General features: G+C 38.9%; 1 protein-coding gene across 6 annotated transcripts in view; it reads left to right on the forward strand.

Annotated features, from left to right (window-relative positions):
• Positions 1–20,416, forward strand: part of FBLN2 (fibulin 2) — a 184,659-nt gene that overhangs the window by 151,178 nt on the left and 13,065 nt on the right. For all 6 annotated transcript variants that reach the window (XM_067543807.1, XM_067543808.1, XM_067543809.1 and 3 more), the window contains 5 exons: positions 3,965–4,081; positions 4,533–4,634; positions 13,778–13,912; positions 16,896–17,033; positions 17,352–17,495. In XM_067543807.1, coding sequence (XP_067399908.1) covers positions 3,965–4,081; positions 4,533–4,634; positions 13,778–13,912; positions 16,896–17,033; positions 17,352–17,495 — 636 coding nt within the window. The remainder of the gene's footprint in view (positions 1–3,964; positions 4,082–4,532; positions 4,635–13,777; positions 13,913–16,895; positions 17,034–17,351; positions 17,496–20,416) is intronic.

Consider the following 20,416-nt stretch of genomic DNA (forward strand, 5'->3'; position numbering starts at 1 on the left):
CCTGTTCAAGGGTCTATTTTATTGTATATGGATATCAAGTGCATGAGATCAAGGTGCATATTTAGCATGTACAAAGCAATTTAAAAAAAAAAGATTTGTAATGCTTTGCATTTGCAGAGTATATGTCATGTGAGGTATTTTGTATGTCATGGCTAGTTTTCCAGTTGAAACTGATCATCTTTATTCAGGTCAGACACATGGTATTGCTTCCTGAATGTTAATTTTCTCTGAAATCCATTGACTTCTGTCCAGAGATATAAGATATAAAGTTACCTAATGCAGCGGAAGGCTTGTAAAGAAAGCCTATTATGTTGTAATTGTTTGGAAGTTTGAAGTTCTCCAATGGCAAGATTTCAAGTCAGATAATCTGAAAAGTCAAAACCTTAGGTTAATTACAAGTGCTTTTAATGTAAACATTCCATAATTATTTAATGAGCAAAAGAAAAGTTGCCATCCAATGACCAAGTTCCTGAGACTCCAAGTACTGTCAGCCAAATCTAAATAATTAATTCTTCTTATATCATTCTTCTCACCATAAAGTTAAGAAAGTTACATCAGTGAGATATTTGTTTAACCATGCTCTTGCTACAGCTGTCTGCTCTTTTGTTTATATTAAAGGGTTCTGGGGCTGGAGGTTGATCCAGAAGTGGTAATGAAAACAGTTCTGTACTCCAGCCTTGCAAGATTTAGATCACCTTCTCACCTGGTTCTAATTTATTTATTTGTTCATCAGAAGCACAGTGATGGGGTAGTAGATTTTGTGTCTGGTGGTGAATTTCCATGGCAATTTTGCAAGACTGCTGTATTTAAAGCCACATCAGATAAGTGCTGCTATATGCAGAATTAGCGCTGGGACAAATCAGAGTTCTGCTTTTGGGTTTAATTTGGAATTATTATTTTTTTAACATCTTGGGTCTGTAAACTTATCTAAGAAAACTTTTGGGAACAGACTTTCCAGGGGTTGTGTGTGTACTTAATGAGGGCCTTTATGCTGAAGCTGACCAACTGCAATTATGTGGTCAGTTGTCATTGTAGCTGAAATGATCAAGAGTTTCTCTGCCACTGAGGTGTGCAAATGACCAATGGAAACTTGTGAAAGGGTCATTCCTGTCTTCCAGACAGGCCATCTCAAGCACCGAGCTGGAGACCAATCCAGTGGTGCTTGATTTACAACGGAGGTTGCATCCCTGGGGAATTGACTTGATGATGAGTTCTTATAAGATTTTTGGTGATGACTGCTTCTGGTCAGACTTCCAAAAAAGAGCAAACAACATCTCATTGGTGCTTCCAATCCTGTCTGAAGCTGATAGGTATATTAGGAAATATCATGATAGGTGCTGAGCACCCACAGCTTCCAATAATGTTCCTCAAATCATATCTTAGGGAATATAAATGAGAAGCAATGGTGAAAATAGTTGAAAGAGCTTTTGCTAACATACTCCAAATAAGTCTGTATGGAGCTTTCAATGAAAGTTTGAGGATGGTCGATTATATTATATTATACAATACAATCTTTTGCCCATCTCTGTTCAAGAACAGGAACACATTTAATATGCAAACCACTTCCTTGTCAAATCTTTTTCTCTGGTGCTTCTATTTTAAAGTGGACTCTTCTTCTTTAAAATATATATGATAAAATTCAACGTCAATTTAACTTTGTTTTCATCTTAACAAATAAAAATGTCCTCCAAGACGTGGGAAGTAGTATATGGGCATTCTGTTTTTCAGACATTATTATTTCCCCTTCAGTGACTTCCTAGATGATTAGAAGGAAGGCTTAAAATAAATTAAGATGACATGTAAAATCTATAAAGCACTGTAGTCATTCATGTTAATGTTCTCAAAAGTGCCAATGGCTTGTAGAAACACAAGTCCCATTTTCAAAAATGACTTAGGCACATAGGGCCAGATTCATAAAGGTATTTAGGTGACTAAAGGTGAAGACAGGTGTCTAGGCACTTTTGAAAATTCCAGTCTGCACCCATCTGCATTTTTAGGTTCATAAATGCCTTTGAAAATCTGGCCCTTAGGATCCTAATTCTCATTGAAAATCAATGGAATGTAGGCTCTTAAAGGCCTAAATCACTTTTGAAAATGAGACTAAAGATCCTAAGTTACTTAGGTGCTTTTAGAAAATTGTACCCACTGTTCAGGATGAAGTAATCTCCAAATTCTTAAGGGAAGCCTGGGTCTAAGCTAGACACTTAGTAACACTAGTTCTGTATGCAGGTCAAGGCTGAAAGAGCCCGAGCTGTGGGATACAGATGGTGTATCTGGAACAGGGCCTCTGCACCAGTATTCCACTGACACTGCTGCACTATAAGCAAGATTATATAGCTCATCTCCACATTGTGCATGAGTTTAGGAAGAAAGCATGCTTCATTACCCTGTCAGATTGCAATGTAGTACCAGATGTCCTGTTGGCTGTCTAGTAGCCATGGAATCTTCCCATTTTCTCTTTCTGACCATAGTACGCAGTGAGTATCTCCTCATCCAGCATTACATGTCTTGTTTTCATGCTGTGCTAGGGGAAGATACAGTGCATGAGAACAGGGCCCTTGATGATGCCTGAGTATGAAGCAAGAAGAGACGTGCATATAGTTGGATATCTGGCTAATCTCCATTCCTCCCAGTTATAGTTCTGAGTGCTCCTACTGGAGTTTTTATTCCTCCTGTTTAATATTTTCCTCCTGATGAGGTACACAACAAATCAATCATGTTTTATATGTCTGTTCCCTCTGTCCCCCAGTAAGTTTCCTGGATTCTCAGGTATGGATAACTTCCCTTCCCCTCCGAACTCTCTGCAGAATTGATTTTTTTCTTTTAATTTACATTTCCATGTTCATATTTTGAAAAAGGAAAACCTCTGTTTTTGCAGAGGATTAATCTGTGATGTCTTGGTTCAGACAAAATGTACCTTTATTTTTCTTAGCTGGGTTGGTTTATCCTCACTGGCTGGAAATCTATCTGTATCAGTCATGTCTGTGTCTCCTGCCTTATTTTCTGAGGCTGGGAAATATCACATGAAGTTGCCCTGCCCGTTCCTCTTGCCTCTTCCTCTCTAGTGTCCTGGGATCCATTACATAGTTATGATTTTTTTTTAATTGAAAATCCCCATGCAGTAATTCTGGTCAGTCGTCTTTCATTGCTATACACTTGGTGAGTTGTACTGTGTCCTCAGATATGTATGTACCATTTCTGCTGAAGTCAGCAGGAGTTGCACATCTGAGGGCAGAAATGGGCCCTGTTCAGCTTAGACACAAACTGATGGCATACACAAACTGGATCGCTCCTGTTGATATAACAGAGCAGAGCACTCATTTAGATCTGCTGTAATCCCTTTAAAGGTTTTTTAGAAATGTAAGTGAAATGATAGATGTTAGTAACCAAAATTCCTACTTGCCTATTTGGATGATGTTCTCTGGCACCCTGGGCCTACAAAAGTGGACTATTGTATTTTCAGTGACATTGTAATAGAATGTATGGCATATGTATAAAGACTACATATATTTTTATATATTGACCATGCAGTTCACATTAGGAATTAAGACATGGACACTGGCTTCATGGCAGAGCACCAGTCTAAGGCTTAAATCATAAACCACTATTATGTGATTAACTAGATTTTGACACATACAAGAAAAATTTAACTTGGTGGAGGAAATTTTCAGCAGGCTACCCTGCCTGCTACATTCTTGAGCATATCCATTTATGCATTCAACCCTCTGCATGTGCATATGCTCTGTGGACAATTGCTTGTACTCTATATTTTATGTTTTAAGCTCACAAATATCAGTTTGTCACCTTCATAAATTTTGCAAGAGCAGTTATGGAGGCCATCTGAAAATGGATCCTTATATATTACAGAAAATAGCATAAATGAATGAAAGGCTTTGCTTCTGGTGCTTGAGGGATGTGATATTGCCATTCTTCTCTATTGTCTTTGTTTTGTATATGTTTGCAGATATTGATGATGGACAAAACCCTGACTTAGGAGTGGAAGCCACCATTGCTCCAGAAGCCTCTAATATTCAGCCTTCTACTAATAAACTTTTACAAGTAGAGCAAAATAAGTGCAAAGGTATGTCTGACAGATGAGGTGTGGACACAGATGGTTTAGGAATGTTTGAGGATGGAATGGAATTCCAAAGCTCCCTTGGCTGATTTCATTTCAGTGCACGTCCATACATAAATTACTTCTGATATTAGACTGAAGAGCTTGGAGAATTGTGAGGTAATCTGAGGTTAGACTCTAATTTCAAGATTATTACACACTTGCTATATAGGTTAGTTTAAGGAGAACAGTGGTGCAGAGTAATTTAAGTAACACGGATAGGAACCATACAGGTGTGTTTATAGAGTGTAATAGAAGGATGGTAAGTAGTGATTTAAGGTTACCAGAAGAGATTGATTGTTCAAGCATTTTATATTGTACTGCCATAGCTGGGATTATACTTGGGTGAACAACGCTTTGGATCTTTAAATGACTTCTGCATTGAATTTTAAAGTGTGTGAAACTTTGCTTTGTCTAGATAATGGCCCCTGCAAGCACATCTGTGACTTTGTGGAAGAAAATGTTGTGTGCTCTTGTTTTACTGGATATGCGCTCATGGCTGATGGGGTTTCCTGTGAAGGTGAGTAGATGGTTAAAGTGTTGCCACTGAGATAATAGATTAAAAACATAAAATATGGTTCCTATTAGTCTTGGGAGCCTCATGGACATTTCTCTAAGAATCTATTATTTTTGGTATTACTAACTACAGGTAATAGTAGAGAGTTAACGTTATTGTACTGTATTTAAAACCAGATGGGCTAGGGATGCGAAAAGTGTTTGAACACCTCAGAGACATCACTTACAACATCCATCGGGTCATTTGAAAAATTGCGTAGTTAGCCATTTCCACTGTGGTGTTTAAAGATGCATTCCTTGACTGTGCGCCAGGCAAAGTAGTTAAGATTTGTCAGATCATACCTGTTGTTAAAGCACAAGATCTTATTAGTATCACCTTTTCACTAAGGCTACGACTACAATGACGGCGGCAAAGTCACTGCCGTAAGATCAATTTCTCTGGATCGACTGAGCTGTCAGTGCAGACCCGCTCAGTCGATCCAGAAATCAACGTACTAAGACCACCTTCGCAAGTGGCGTAGCGCTGCGTCGACGGGAACAACGTGCAGTGAACATGGCACGCAGAAGAGCCCAGACACTCTGCAATGAAGTTGTGAAGTGACAGAGGCTACCATTCCATCCTCTGAGCACATAGAAGCCAAGAGAAGCTATGCTACAGATCTGTGTTCTCTCTACAGATGGAGGAGTGAACTCCAGCCTTCAACCCTAATTTATATGGAAAGGTTATTTTCACCATCAGAAGTTATATAATGTATATATTTTCAAATGACTGAAATGGGTTTCAGTGAGACAAAGTGGGTGAGGTAATATCTTTTATTGGACCAACTTCGGTTAGTGAGTGAGACAAGCTTTTGAGCCACAGAGAGCTCTTCTTTCAGTCTGGGAAAGGTACTCTCAGCATCACAACAAAATGCATGGTGGAACAGTTGTTTAGCAAAAGTGGTTAGCATATATTGTAAGGGACTATTCAAGGAATTGTGGCCTGTTAACACCTCTGCAGTCATAGGACAAAAAGATGGGGTTAGTGGGTGTTGTAATAAGCCATAAATCTAGTGTCTGTGTCTGGTCCGTGACGAAACCAGAGGAGCATTACTCTCGAATGAGCTCTCACAGGAAAATGATAAAACAGAAAAAAAACACCACATCACCTGTGGGTAGGCAATTTTCACAAAGTGATCACTCTGTATCTGACCTATCAGTCTTCATCCTCAAAGGAAAGCTGCAAAACACTTTCAAGAGATGAGCCTGGGAGCTTAAATTCATGACTCTCCTAGATACTAAAAACCATGGACTGAACACAGACTCTGGATTTATGGCTTTTTACAACAATCTGTAACCCACTAACCCCCTCTTTTTGTGCTATGACTGCAGAGGTGTTAACGGGCCACTCTAACTTGAATGGTCTTTTACAATATGTGTTAACTACTTATGGTAAACAATCTGTTCCATCTTGCATTTTGCTGTGACACTGGGAGTACATTTCCCAGACCTGAAGAAGAGCTCTAAGAGTGTGGCTCGAAAGCTCTAACCCACAGAAGTTGCTCCATAAAAGTTATTACCCCACCCGCCTTGTCTCTCTAATATCCTGGGACAACATGGCTACAACTACACTGCATATGTGAAATGGGTTTTGCCATGATTGGTGCTGGGCAAGTAGTGGGGGGCAGAGAGGGACATCTGTCAATCTTAAATGAATTTTCACTGGCCTTTTTGTGTTTGCTGTCCTGGAACACTTGAATGCTGAGTTTCACTGGCATAAGTGGCCCAGATCTTCAGATGATATAAATCAGCAGAGCTCCATGGACTTCAGTTTACACCTTCTGAATATTTGGCCTAGGTATTTACAGTGAGTTTCAAAAGTCAGATCATAATTGTTCACAGAACAAATTTTAAATTTACACATCTGAATATTCACATAGGGAGTGCTTGCACAGTCCTCCAATCATGGAACATATACAATCTCCTGTGTGTTACCTTACTTATCAAACAATAATAAATAACTGACCAATCGTAACTCATCAACTAAGGTTGAATAGCATCTTCTGGATAGCAGCTCTCACAGAGAACTGTTCCCAATCAATCCAGTATTAATATTTTTTAAAACATAAATTCTCAAAAGCTATTCAATATCAGATGAATTCAAGGAACTCCAGAAATTCCATGAACAAAAACAAGAGGTTTAAATCCAGGGATAAATTGTTCCCTATGAATCCTTACTCAAATCTAGTCATGATGGAAATCAGCTTGTTTCACTAATGTCAGTGTTGAAATGGTTCTCTCTAAACAGCGCAAGGTAAAATTTGGAATGTTAATTGTATCCTTTGCACTGGACGTAATGCTCTGCTTAAATTGTAATATGTTAATAACATGATAGCTCCAACACACATTTTTTAAATAGCTCCGCTGTGAAAGAAATATTGTATCATGTCAGGAATAAAGCTAATAGAATTCTGTTTTTCCCTTTTGGTTACAACATGTTGATATAGATCTGGATGAGTGCCTTACAGGTGCTCACAGTTGTGCCAGAAGCCAATTATGTGTGAACACATTGGGATCATTCTACTGTATCAACCACAGAGTGATCTGTGCAGAGGGCTTTATACTCAACATGCATTGAAAATGTGTTGGTAAGATGATAGGTGTAAGCCATTCACTAAAGTGTCATAATTTTTCATGCTATGCAATGCATTTCAGCCATTTGTGTTAAAAGGCTCTCTTGCCATCTTGGCATATGACATTTCAGTGTGTGTTAGTAAAAACACATGTGCACCACTCACTCAACAGTTTTTACTATTATGTGTTCTAGAGCTATTTGGCTTTTTCCCCAGCAGTACATTCTCAGGATGCATATTATTCAGCTGGAAAGCCATAAAAGTTTACAGTTGTGAAAAGCAGAAATTCAGATGACAATTAAATTGGACAAACATAGCATAGAATGTCTTGACCTGTCTGGGCGGGATAAATTCTGTTGCTTTAGGTTTGGGGCTTTGGTACAAGAGCTTTATAAATTTATCTCATGAAATGTGCACAAATCCAGGCAACAAAGCGTCTGTAGAAAATGCATTCCAAAACAATGGAATTTTTGATACTCAGATTAACCCATAGATCTGCCACTGATATTGTAAGAATAAAAATCAGACCCTGCAATACTTTGTTACAACATCCCTGGTTTATAATCTTGAGTGGGACAATAATCCGTTTTTACCAACGTTCTGTCATTTAATAGGGTTTTACTTGCTTACAAAAGGGTATGGCCTGCATTTTCAAAAATGACTTGATTTTTCACAAACCAAACTAGAGACATCTCAGGGGCCTAATCTTCAGAAATGTTGTGCACTCATCCTCTGAAAATTAGACCCTCTTAAGGTGTCTAGAGTTAGGCATCCCAAAATTAAAGCCCTAGAGATCACTAATAACATCTGAAAATCACTGTCATCCGTGGTTATAATAGTACTTATAGATATGTCATTATTTTCCTTCTCCCTTCCCTTCCCTGACTGCCCTGTGATCTTGTTTATAGCATCATTTTCTGAATCATGTGCAACCCTGCAGTACCACAGCTTTGCTGGTTTTCTTTCCCCTATTGCTCTGTGATCTCATTTTATTACTGAGCATCATGTGGCATGAAGTAGGAGGGAGCTGGCAGGAAAATGGCCGTAGTAATAACAATGTCAAAGTTCAGAACAGGAATGCAAACAAATCGACTTCCTTCCTGGCTTTTCAAATGTTCAGATATGGATTTTTTTCTAGATTTTTGAAATACTGATAGATAAATAAATGTATCTAAATATAAAAATAATTTAGATTAATTAATTAAATGATTAACACAACATCAGTGGGGGATGATTTTAAGGTTAAAACACAAGTCTGGGAGGCAGATGTTGTTCTGTGCTCCCCTATGCTCTTCCTATATGCCCGTGTCCACTTTTTTCAAAGCCTCCCATAACCTTTAATGGAAGCTGCTGGGCACGTAACCCTAAGAGAATTTTTGGAGCCTCATGAAAATATTGGTGGTTACATCACTGTGCCTCAGTAGCCTCATCTGTAGAGTAAGGACAACAGTACTTTCCTACCTCACACAGTGTTTTGAAGCTAAATTAATGAATGTTTGCCATTGACTTGTATACCACTTTGATGCAAGGGTATCCCAAGTACTATAGTCATTTTCACTTTTCAACTTCCTCTGATCCCCACCTCTGATGGTTTCATAACAAGGTGTTCCCATAGCGGACACAAGTAAAAGATACCTTAGCAGTTTTGAAATATACTTTGTGTTTGTTATTAAAATGACGCACATCCGGAAGGAAAAACTCATCTGTGAAGCCAAAAATCCTCCCTTGTTCTCTGGCTAAAAATGAAGTCATGTATTTCTCTGCTATAGTTCAGATGGTTACAAATATCATTGCTAAAGAGACACAGATGTTTTGAGACTAGTGTAACTTTGAATATGTACACACTGTATATCTGCTCCCTGTTCTTGCACACACATTTACTGTATGTGTGGTGTGCATGGAGAACATGTGCCATATTTAACATTTTTTCAACTTTTCTAGTCAAAGAGAAAAGCCACAAATATTATGTGGTTTCTAATTTGTTGAGCTGCCATTTCAGCCTTTCACTACAGCCATGTTTGCCTAAAGAATCCTCTGCAAACTAATTGCTTTTGTGCTCCATCTTGAACTATTTGGGACAAATGAACTGTGCATTTAATACTATATCTGCAAACGATTTTTTAAATTTTTTTAATGCCAATATGTATGTATTTCAGAGAGGAGACGGACTGTCCATACACTACAATAGAACAGCTGATATATTTGCTCTTTCATTTCCTTGAGTCAAATTGTAGAAGATTAAAATTCCAGGTGCAGTCAAGAACAGATTTCCAAAATTCCTGAAAGTCAGTCAGGCACACTGAAGAGTCACCAGCTGTTTAAACAGCATGCAAACACCTCCTCTCTGAAGCTTTTTTTGATTGCATGTTGTAATTTCGTTACTCTTGAAAGCTCCATGTTTACCAAAGATAAGAACCAGGGTGTGCGGCATATTTTTAATGGGGTTGTTTCTATTGGCAGTTTAGAGTCTGATTCATGACGCACAAAAGACCATTGGCTCCTTTCCATGTGACTCACGCATATTTACGTGGGAAGAGCATACAGTACCATTTTCTTTGCTGCCTCCCATCCAAACTCTTTTTCCCTCTTTGAGCGCACAGTAAGTGGTCACTTTATTTATGTACTGCAGGGACTGCACACAAGCATAACTATCAAGAGATGGGATGGATGGTTGCAAAAGAACAACCATTCTAAATAAAACAGATGTCTTCCATAGAACAAATTTGAGCTGAAGTAATTTAAAGAGAGAGAAAAATTCTTGAGCAACTGCAGAACACCAAAAAAGGCTGCACTGACCATTTATAAGAATGTGTACATTTACTGTAGAGCTATGTTTATTTAAAAATAACACTAAACTGAACAAACAAATCCAAGAAAATCAGCTACTAAGTTTTTGCCAATATCCCCTTAGCAGCTAAGGCAGCTTCTAAGACACAAGAAACAAACAATGACAGCATGTGAACTTTCCTATTTTAAACAGTAGTTCCAGGAAAATTAATATGTGGTGTCCTATGACCACATGTTGTTTCAGGTTTTACTGATCTGCAATAAAGGATAGTTATACTAGCTTCACACTCACACACTGCATACAGCTTCAATCTACTCATCAAGTGTTTTGACTGATGACAACAAGGTGGCAATGCAAACCACTTTTCTTTTCCTAGCCCACACACACATTTCAGCAATGCTGTGGACTCTGAAAGAGCAAATAAATAACTGTATCATTCTAATCTGTGATATCTTTCCAAAGTATTTTCTTGTTTCTCATTACTACTTTCTCTTTCTCCCTTATTCTTGTGGCTGTGAGGTTTTTTCCCCTCCTCATATTTTTTCTGACTGGTGCTTAAAGAAGATGACAATGCTCGGGTCCAACAGCAAGAATTAATTTTATCTGATTAGTGAAACCTGACTCAGATTTTCTGGTGCTAGGTCAATCACTTTACAGATGTGATGAGTGGTTCTCAGAATTTGAGGAGAGCAGGGTTATCAACCACCAATAATTTTATGGATAATCCATAAAGAAGGAGAGATTGGCCTGGCTGAAAAAATACATTGGGGAAGACCCTCATTCCCACTCCATCTGCTTTGTATCATTCTGGTAGCACCAAAACAGTGCTAAAGCTGTCTTCATCATCCCATTGATGATTCCCCCAGGGTAAGTGAATCTTTGGGTGGTACAGAGCCACCATTGCAGCGCCTTTGCTAGCTCTGGTGCCAGAGGGCATGTCCTTGGGAATACCAGGGCAGGCTCAGGGCCAGGGCGTACCTATGCCAAGAAAATCCCAAAATGCCAGAATGGCCTTGGAAATTCTGAGTGTAAATTAAACCAGTTCTGAGGCTTCTCTACTTTGTGCCAGTATTCTGGGCCTGTGCAAATTGGTGTCAGGAGACAACAGATGTACTTTTGCCCATCACCACCCCTTTCCCTCCTTTGTATTTGCATGGAGCATAGGTCAGTCATTTTTCTGTAACTCCTGTTAGTACCAATAGCAATTATACATGTGTGTTGGGCCTGATCCTGGGAGGTGCTGGGCACCCTCTCAGTTCCCATTTATGGGAGATGAACAGGCAGAAACTTGGTTTTAGAGCAGATTGGAGGACAATTCCATTTTTTGGCCACTTCAAAAAAAATTTTAACTCTACATTGAAACAAAATAAAAAATTGTAAACATCTTTGCAAAACCAGAATTTTGTGAATGTTGTGAGTACTCTATAACCTGGTGGTTAGGGCACTGGTTTGGGATGTGGGAAATACAGTTCAAGACCCTGCTCGGTTGGATTCAGAGCAGAGTGTTTCATGCAGAGTGGGGGCTTGACCCAGGCCAGTGCCCTACCCAGACTATCAAGCATAAGTATCTCCCTTTTAAAAAAAAAAACAAAAAACACTTTTGATGAAGACTTGTTCAAAACCCAAACGTCTCTGCAAAACGTTTTGGCTTCAATAAAATTTCATTTAACGGACAATATTCCAGTGAGTTCCACTTGTTTGTCCAGGGCGGGGGAATTTCTGAAAAAAATGTAATTTGGAAAAAATGGGGGAGAAGGGAAAATATTTTGTAGAACTCTTATTTCTGGCAGAACCCACTTAACCCTTTCCTTAGAGGATTGACACTTGCTAACTGTGTGGAGTGTTTCAGGCAAACATTGCCCACCTACCATGCTGACATTGTTTCCTTTAACAATTTGTACAGAAGAAGCTAAGTTCACATGACACTATATGTATCATTTTATGTGTTTAGATGAGAACATTTTTTTGTCTCAGAGAAACGTTAGCAAGCTAAAAGCCTAGATCCAGATCCCACTGAAGTCAATGGAAAGACTCTCATTAGGATTAGGCCCTAGAAGTTACATGCCATAAATGGCTATTCATGGTATACTCTACTCTTTTAAAATTTAAAAGCCACATCAAATCTGTTCAAGCACTTAGGGTTTTTTAAATGAAGTTTTATGAAAATTTTGAAGCTTGTCATTGAAGGGCATACAGGAAAGAACTGTGTAACCCCTGCAAGCTTCATGGGCCTAATCTTGCAAGCCCTTTGTATGTCAAAGATGCATTGAGCTCAGCGAAAATTCTGCGTGCACGGGTCTTGCAGGATTGTCCGAAGGATGTCCAGTTGATGGTACGAAACTGCAGATGCATTGTTAGGGACTGATCTCCTGTATTGGGAAAGTCAGCATGAAGCACTCGAAGAATAACTAATAAAAACGTAAGAAATAATCAGGGAAACTCCAGTGAAGCTAAGGCCCTGAGCCTGCACAAACTTATACACGTGACTAATTTTATGCACACGAACAGTTCCGTTGGGGCTACTTACTGCTGTAAAGTCACGGACAGGTGTGTGCAAGATTGGTGTCTAAAATTTTTGCCTGTGGTCCTCTCCTGCTGTGATTAAAAAAAAATCAGCTTTACAGATCTTGTTAGACTAAGCTTTTAAAATATTTGCTGTGGTTTTTGAGCTTTGCAAGGTGATGTTGTGACCTGTGCTGTACATATCTGGGAACCACGCTCTTTCACCTGAACTCTTGAGGCTTCATTAACATAGTATTTCCTCAGTTGCATGCTGTGAAAATAGCTTTGGGCAGAGAAGCTTGGTGACTGACTGTAGTTAATGTGTTCATATTCCTGTTTCGCATTGCTTTTAATTGCCATCATAGGTTTAACTAGAACTGTGTGAAAGTTTAACATCTCAGGGGAATTTTGCATGATGATTTTCTTCCTTTGTCTTTCCATTCCATGTTGTTACTTAGGAATTTTTGTTCCTCATGAAATTTCTAATTTTCACTATTAACACGTACAGAAATCAAAATGTTTGATTGATTTTCCATCCAAAACTATGCCAAAATGTATCTATTCGGGGGATGCATTTTTCTTTTCGTAATAGGTACCTTTTTTCACTTGAAATGATCCAACATTTAAGTGAAAATATGACATTTTCCTATTTGTATATTTCCCCCTCCCCATCCCCATGAAGGTGGATCAGTTGAAATGAAATTTTAAAAGCTTTATTTCAGCCTTTTGGATTCTCTCTCCTCCCCATATTTTCACAAGATTGTTTTAATAAAATGTTCAACTTCAATAGAGGGTATCCATTAGCAATGTGAATAGCCTCTAAGCACAGTCCATGCTACAGTTCACACATGCAGCTCTGGTACATTTGGCACAAATCAGCAGGACTGATAACCTGAGCTTTGAAAAGCCTTTAATGAGCCTGAAGTCTGAATCCCTTTCTCATTCTCTTAGACAGGGGTTTCAATCCATTAAATGTGACGTTCATTATCAAACCTCTACTGACTTTGGTATCTAATCAATTCTGTCCATCCCTTGTCCTTGATGAACACATCGCTCGCCGGCCATTCAAAGGAGAAATAAAAAAATCTTCCTAGAATTCTCTTGAGTTGGCCTACTGCAACATAAAATGTCTTCAGTCAAAACATGGAAGCAAAGGTTTAAAATGAGCCTTTCCCAAAGGGAAAAGGAAAAGGCAGATTTTTTGGTGCTTGTGAGACTGAATTATCTAACTGCTTCTTCTTGTAGATATTAATGAATGCGTAACAGAAGCTCACACCTGTAAGAGAGGGGAACACTGTATTAATACAGTTGGATCATTTACATGTCTCCAAGAACTCAGCTGTCAACCAGGCTATGAACTTAAGGATGGTGAATGTGCTGGTAAGGCAGGCACTCTTCAATCTTTCATTATTCTTGCTGCTAAACTCTGCTCATGTAGGGCCAGACTGTTATACCTTTACTCCATGAGTGGACCCTTGAGTAAGGCGATCAGAATCTGCCAGTAGATATTTATTTTTTAGCGTCTGTGTCTTTTGCAAGCTTCTAACATCTATTGAGTATTATTTAATGGAAGGTGAGAGAAAGGGGAGTTATGAATAATTTTTGTTGTTGCTGATTAATATTAAATAGAAGAGAGAAAAATAGTGGCCACCACAAAAACATTTGCTTTAAAGAAAAGGTTATGCAGAAGAGCCAGGGAAGGCCAATTTCCCACAATGCTTTGTTTTTGGGGTTTTTTTAAACTGCTGTTCCCAAAACTGGTTCATCCCATGGTTCGTAATGGAAATATTGCTGCATTGCTCCAGAGCCTGCTGGGGTCCTTGTTGTATCTTCCCAGGAAAACGTATGGGAGAGGGATGGGAAGGAAAACCACAGTAAAGGGAATCTTTCTGGGGGTGCGGGTGGGACAGGGCAGGGCAGGGCAAGGTCAATTATACATCCCCAAGCCCCAAAGACATAGATGGTCAGACTTCACACTTTGCAGATCTCCTGAGATGCATAGTGGTGGCTCTGTGCTAACTGCTGGTCTCTTGTAGCTCTCCAGTGGAACCAGATTATATGGGACTCCTCAGCTGAAGGCTATCCCTGGCTGGCATCTTCCAAGAAGGGCAGTTTCCAACACTCAGGGGGCTCCAGCTGAAACTTCATATCATTACTGAGGAGTTAATAGAACTGTGGAAGGGATCCAAAGCCTCATGTTTCAAGGCTTAAGCCAGCCTCTAGCTATTAGGGATGAGGATGAGACTTCCATGGGGAAAGATTATGCCACTTCTGTCTACTATGGGGTTCCAGCACCTTCCTCTGATACATCTGGTGCTGGTCACGGGCAGACAGGATACTCAACTAGATGGACCTTCAGCTTCATCCAGTATGGCAGTTCCTATATTAATGCAGCCCCTGAGTATGAGGGAGAAGGAAAGAGAGCACCATGTGTGTGGGGAGGTGGGGGAGGAGGAATGTCTCTTTCCTCAGTGCTCGAAGCCAGGAGTTGTGTCCCCCCTCTGTTTTTATTCCGGCAATTTCTCAGTGACTTGAATAGCAGTTGGCCTTAGTATAGACCTGAGGATTTGGCACTTAGCAAACATAATTGAGTAGTAACTGGAATTCCTATACTGTAAATAAACCAGATATTTAACTGTAGGTTAACATAATGCTATGTTTGAAAAGACACCGGGTCAGATTGTGGAGCCCTTGCTCACTTTGAGGGAGCCTTAGTGCTACAGTTTGATCCTATATGATTTATGAAGCATTTATTAGCCTTATAAATTAGTTACTGTTTTTTAATATGACTTCTTAATGGTTTGTAAAAAATATAAAGCAGGTTTTTAAGTGGCCCTTAAATTAATGCATGACCCTGAGGGCTAAAATTCCAGCATCTCTGTAAGAATGTATATCTTGATATTGCTATAACTATTTTGCTTTGGCATTTAGTTATAACATTAAAACTTATGAGGTACTAAGTTTCCATTGTTTTTTGGATACTTCATCTTCTTTCCATGGTAGAAAGACGTGACAACATAGTAACTTTTGGAAGATTGACAACTTTAACATATGAGAGAGAGAAGGTGGTATGGTAATATATTTTATTGGACCAACTTTTGTTGATGGAAGATATAGAGCTACACAGAGCCCTTCTTCAGGTCTTCGGAAGGAAATTAGCACTTTTTCAGGTCTGGGAAATTCCTTCCCCAGACCTGAAGAATAGCTATGTATAGTTTGAAAGCTTGTATCTTCCACCAACAGAGGCTGGTCCAATAAAAGATATTACTTCATCTATCTTGTCTCTCTCATATCTGGGGATGAACACATCTACAACACTGCAAACAACTTTAACATATCTTTTGTTAATACTTGCAGCTGGGGGAATACCTCCAAACATTTCTGCAAGCATTCCCCTGATTAAAACATGGATTTTGTGTTTGTGCCCCTTTTTAAAATTTGCCTTCCTTGCAATATTCTAGCAAACGAGTTCACCAGCAAGAGAGTTCACAGAAACAGCAAATTATAAGCTAATATTAGAAAAAACTCACAGAAAATGAGTTTTGAACTTGTAAATGTGAGTATTTACACCAGAAACCTTTTTCTCAGAATTATTCTCATCCAGCCAGGGAAGTGAAACAATGCCATACAAGCGGTTTATCTAGGCAAAACTGGCCAACACAGCTTGGATTTTGAATATTGAAATCTCCCAATAAACTGCTAACAAATAGACCATGAGTTAAATGTGGAAATTATTTGGCAAATAATGTCATGTAAGAAGTAAATTGGAGAAAAATCGTTAGCTGCTCATAGACAGCAGAAGGGGAAAAAAGGCAAAAGGCATCAATAAATGATTGGCTATTTCTGATTTGTTCAGTTCTGTCATACACGCACAGGCATGCTGCAGTTCTGCCAGTGAAGTCTTGCCACTGACTTCTGAAGTGTCAAGATTTTAGCTACAGTTTTTATTCTGTTAGGAGCCAAATGTCCATCTTGCTTTAGAAATGAAGCTATTAGTCCACACAAAAAAATATACTGCCTCAATGTTTCTGTGGGTCTCTTAGACCCCGATCCTGCATTAGGATCTACACTGGTGACTTCAGTGCAACTCTGTGGATGTTCTGGGGCCCACCTGCATGGACTTCAATGCAGAAATGGAGCCCAAAAAATGTAACTGCAAAATTGTGAAGCCTATCTATGTGCAGGAACAAACAACTGCACACTCAGATTTTACAAGTGCACTTTCAGGGGCCTTTTGAAAATCTGATAATTCATACCCCGCTTTCTAGAGAAGAGGAAATAGGTTACGAATTATTTAACAGGATTGGAGAAAAAAAATATGGCTGAATTAATCACACATTGTTTCTTTCTCCTTATTTAATAGACATTGATGAATGTGTAAGAGGAACTCATAGTTGTAAAGTAAACTTTGTATGTCAGAATACAAAAGGATCATTCTATTGTGAATCAAAGCAACGATGCATGGAAGGATTTTTACAAGACCCAGAGGGTAATTGTGTTGGTAAGTGTGATTACAGCACTTTGTGTGCAGTAGCACTGAGCAGACTGCTGATACTTTACACTGTTCAGTAACTCTACATTGATCATGTTTAATGTTCCTTTAACTTTCACCGAATTTGGTCCAAATGTTGCTGCTCTTTAAAAAAACTTTATATTGGATTTGCGTATTGTCAGGCTTTGAAATGCTGGCATAATAGATTTTCATCAGCCTCTACATATATTGCATAATAAATCAAAATGAAAGAAAAAATATGACGGCTGGAACAGAAAGAAGCAGATTCATTTAATAGCTAATACTAATACATTTTCTCTTCCATAGATATTAATGAATGTACATCGCTTCCTGAGCCGTGTAAGCCTGGATTCAACTGTATCAATACTGTTGGATCCTATACCTGTCAGAGAAATCTGTTAATGTGCAGCAGGGGCTACCATTCCAGTGAGGATGGATCCCGATGTATCGGTAAGGATCAGACTTCTGTCTCAAATTGGATCCTCTGTTTGAGAAAAAGCTTATTTCATTTCCATAATAGTGTTAGAAAACCTTCAATTGTTATAACTTCATTCTAGGAATAAAAAAGTTTAAAGATGGGCTTGATGATGATGTCTAAACAGCTTGTTGGTTGGTACTTACAATGTTATGGTAGGTTATGTTAATGCCTGAATGCTGCAGTTAGCTCCTTTTCGTGACCTTGCCTGAGCTTGTTGGTGGCTGCATCTTGTACCTACTAACTTTCATTCTGGATTCTGTCTGACTCAGTGACTTGTTAGTCCCAGCCTGACCATCAAAACCTCGCACTCTGTTATTTCATAGTATCTCACTGTGGATTGATATGGTCCAGGGTAATAACATGCAGCATAAAAGAGACACTCTTAGTGCGTTTATTAGAAGAGATAATGGCCAGATAGTCTTTGCAGCAGGTAAATGAAATTCCTAGTTATTTTCTGTTGTCCAAATTCTCAGATTAATTCCTGACTTTCTTTGTTTAAAGAAAAAGTGCACATATACTCAGGGCAAGATTATCTGTTGTGCTGCATCTTGTGCAGTCATTTCCACCAGTACAAAGTGAGCGGACGGTGGTATCCAATCAGATCGGTAGGATTTTACACTTATTTTGCATTCAGCTACTGGTATAAATGACTACATGAGATGCAAGAGAACAAAGACCGCCTACAGAGTTCAAACGAGTGCAGTTATGTATTTATGAATTCAAGATATTTTGTAAATGTAAAAAATAGGAAACTATATTTGGAAAGAACGAAACAGTAAATCAGAATGCTGTTTAGTGACTGATTCTACAAATATCCACTAATTATCCTTGCAATGCACAGAGAATATGAAATGAACAAAATCAGCCTTTCCATGAATTTAGGAGCAGGATGGAAAGAATAAATTCCCATTCATTATTTTCTGACTATGGTCATAGCTAAAGGTTTAATAAACTATAAAAAGAAAGGGGATAAAAAGAAAAAGGCAGAGTAGTGGTGTGGGTACAGATGAGCTTCCCACCTTCAGCATTACGCAGGGCCCTATTACCATGTATCTCACATCTACACTACTATCACCAGAGTGGCACAGACCTCTGACTCCTCCAAGTGGGGAGATGGGCAAGTTTTTGGCTTAGCCTATAGACTGGGAATATTAAAAATAACTAGATTATGAGAAGGTTAAGAAAGCTTGCTGGTACAATTGTAAAGGGGGGGGATGAGTTGGATGATCTTGATCAAGAAATGAACTCGCCTTTCCTCTGTTATCATTTAGCAGGCAGGGAAATAGCTTAGCTGACACAAAGAGAAAAGGAAATGCTCCTGATCCTCACAATGGAAAGCATCAATACAGAAGGACGGATCCGTCATCTGGTGTAAATCAGTGTTAATTCACTGATGTCAATTTATACCAGCTGAGGATCTGGCCCTGAAATAGATTTTTGCTAAACCAGTATCAAAACAGGACAAAGGCTTTTCATACCCTGGAGTAAAACATGTCATTTTTCAACATGGCAACAGCCTTTGGCAACCAGACTCAGAAATCCCAGTTTTAGTTTAAAAGGCCTTTGTTTTCAAACCAGTATCAAGGTTGATTTGTGGTGGCTGGTGCTTCTCTGTCTTTTGAGCTTTCAAACTGCCAGCCTTCGAAAAATGGGTCCAGTTTTCTCTTTCTTTCCTTTTTTTTTAAGGAGGAAAAAAAGCATTACTCATACATGGCTGGGTTGTGTGGTTATAGGAATGATGAGATAATGTAATGCATTGTAATTACAGATGTTACTCCACGTTTTTAATTTAAGTGATTGACACAGTTTTTAGGACCAGGTACAAGAAAATTCATCTGGTAGGTTGCCACATCTAGAGAGTGTAGGAATGTGCTTTTCTGTTTGGTCTGGGGAAACAAATGTTTAATGTTAATAAGACCTATGCCACATGCAAGCTCTCTGCCTCTGGCTAAGTGAGCTGTGCCTCTGTTTTCAGTCTAAATGTTTTAGTATGTTTAGTTTTAAATAAGGAAAGAGTATGTAGAACAAAAAGAAAACCATGTGGTTCCAATTTCCCCTTTCTATGATAAAATCCATTTCTTTAGGGCATTGCAGTGGTTAATTGGTCTTCAGATTAACTCATGGTAATAGAAATAGATCATCTGGACATGTCTCTGCAGCAGAACTGAGCCTGTGTGGTCGTCTTCCTCTGTTTAGAGTATTCATCCTGAATGTGTTTGTTCTTTCTAATTCAGCAGATCAATTAGTAGCAACCACCCTTAACATTTAATTGAAAAATATTGTAACGATCGTGAAATATGCACTTCAGACTGAATAAAGTCCTAGAGCTAATTAAGGGCAGAACACATTGGAATATACTATTTCTCACAACCTAATGAAATAATGGCAGAAATAAATTCACTGCAAATAAAATTGCTAATTTGCTGATTTAAATCTGTATTAAAAACTCCGTTTTTCTAATGCTTGCTCTGATCTGAAAGAAAGTGAAGAGACAGCATTCCAGCAGAAATCTTTCCCCCTTCCAGGAATTCTTTCCTGGCAATCTAATGCTGGTATTCATTAGAAACGTGTGATCTTGTGCTAAATAAAAACTGAACCAAACATTAGCCCACATCTCCAACCAAATCTAAACCAATCTGAGGTTTGTGTAAATAACCCTTGTGTGCTTCTGGCTCCCAACAAACCTGCCACAAGCAGCATCCATACAGAGGCTCAGCAAATGGCTGGGTTTTTTTCCTGAGCAGAGTTACTATCTCCAAATTTCATAGAGCTGGGTGGAGGGGGACCATCCATTCTTGAGTCCTTCTGGAGTAGCTCCAGAATCTATGAATTTGCATAGAATAGCCGACCAGAGTACAGCAAAGAGAGTTCCCAATCTTCGACTGCCCTCCGA

This window comes from Emydura macquarii, unplaced genomic scaffold (genome assembly GCF_026122565.2).
Source record: "Emydura macquarii macquarii isolate MOO-44397 ecotype Brisbane River unplaced genomic scaffold, CSIRO-AGI_Emac_v2 contig_968, whole genome shotgun sequence".
In the NCBI taxonomy this organism is placed as follows: domain Eukaryota; kingdom Metazoa; phylum Chordata; order Testudines; family Chelidae; genus Emydura; species Emydura macquarii.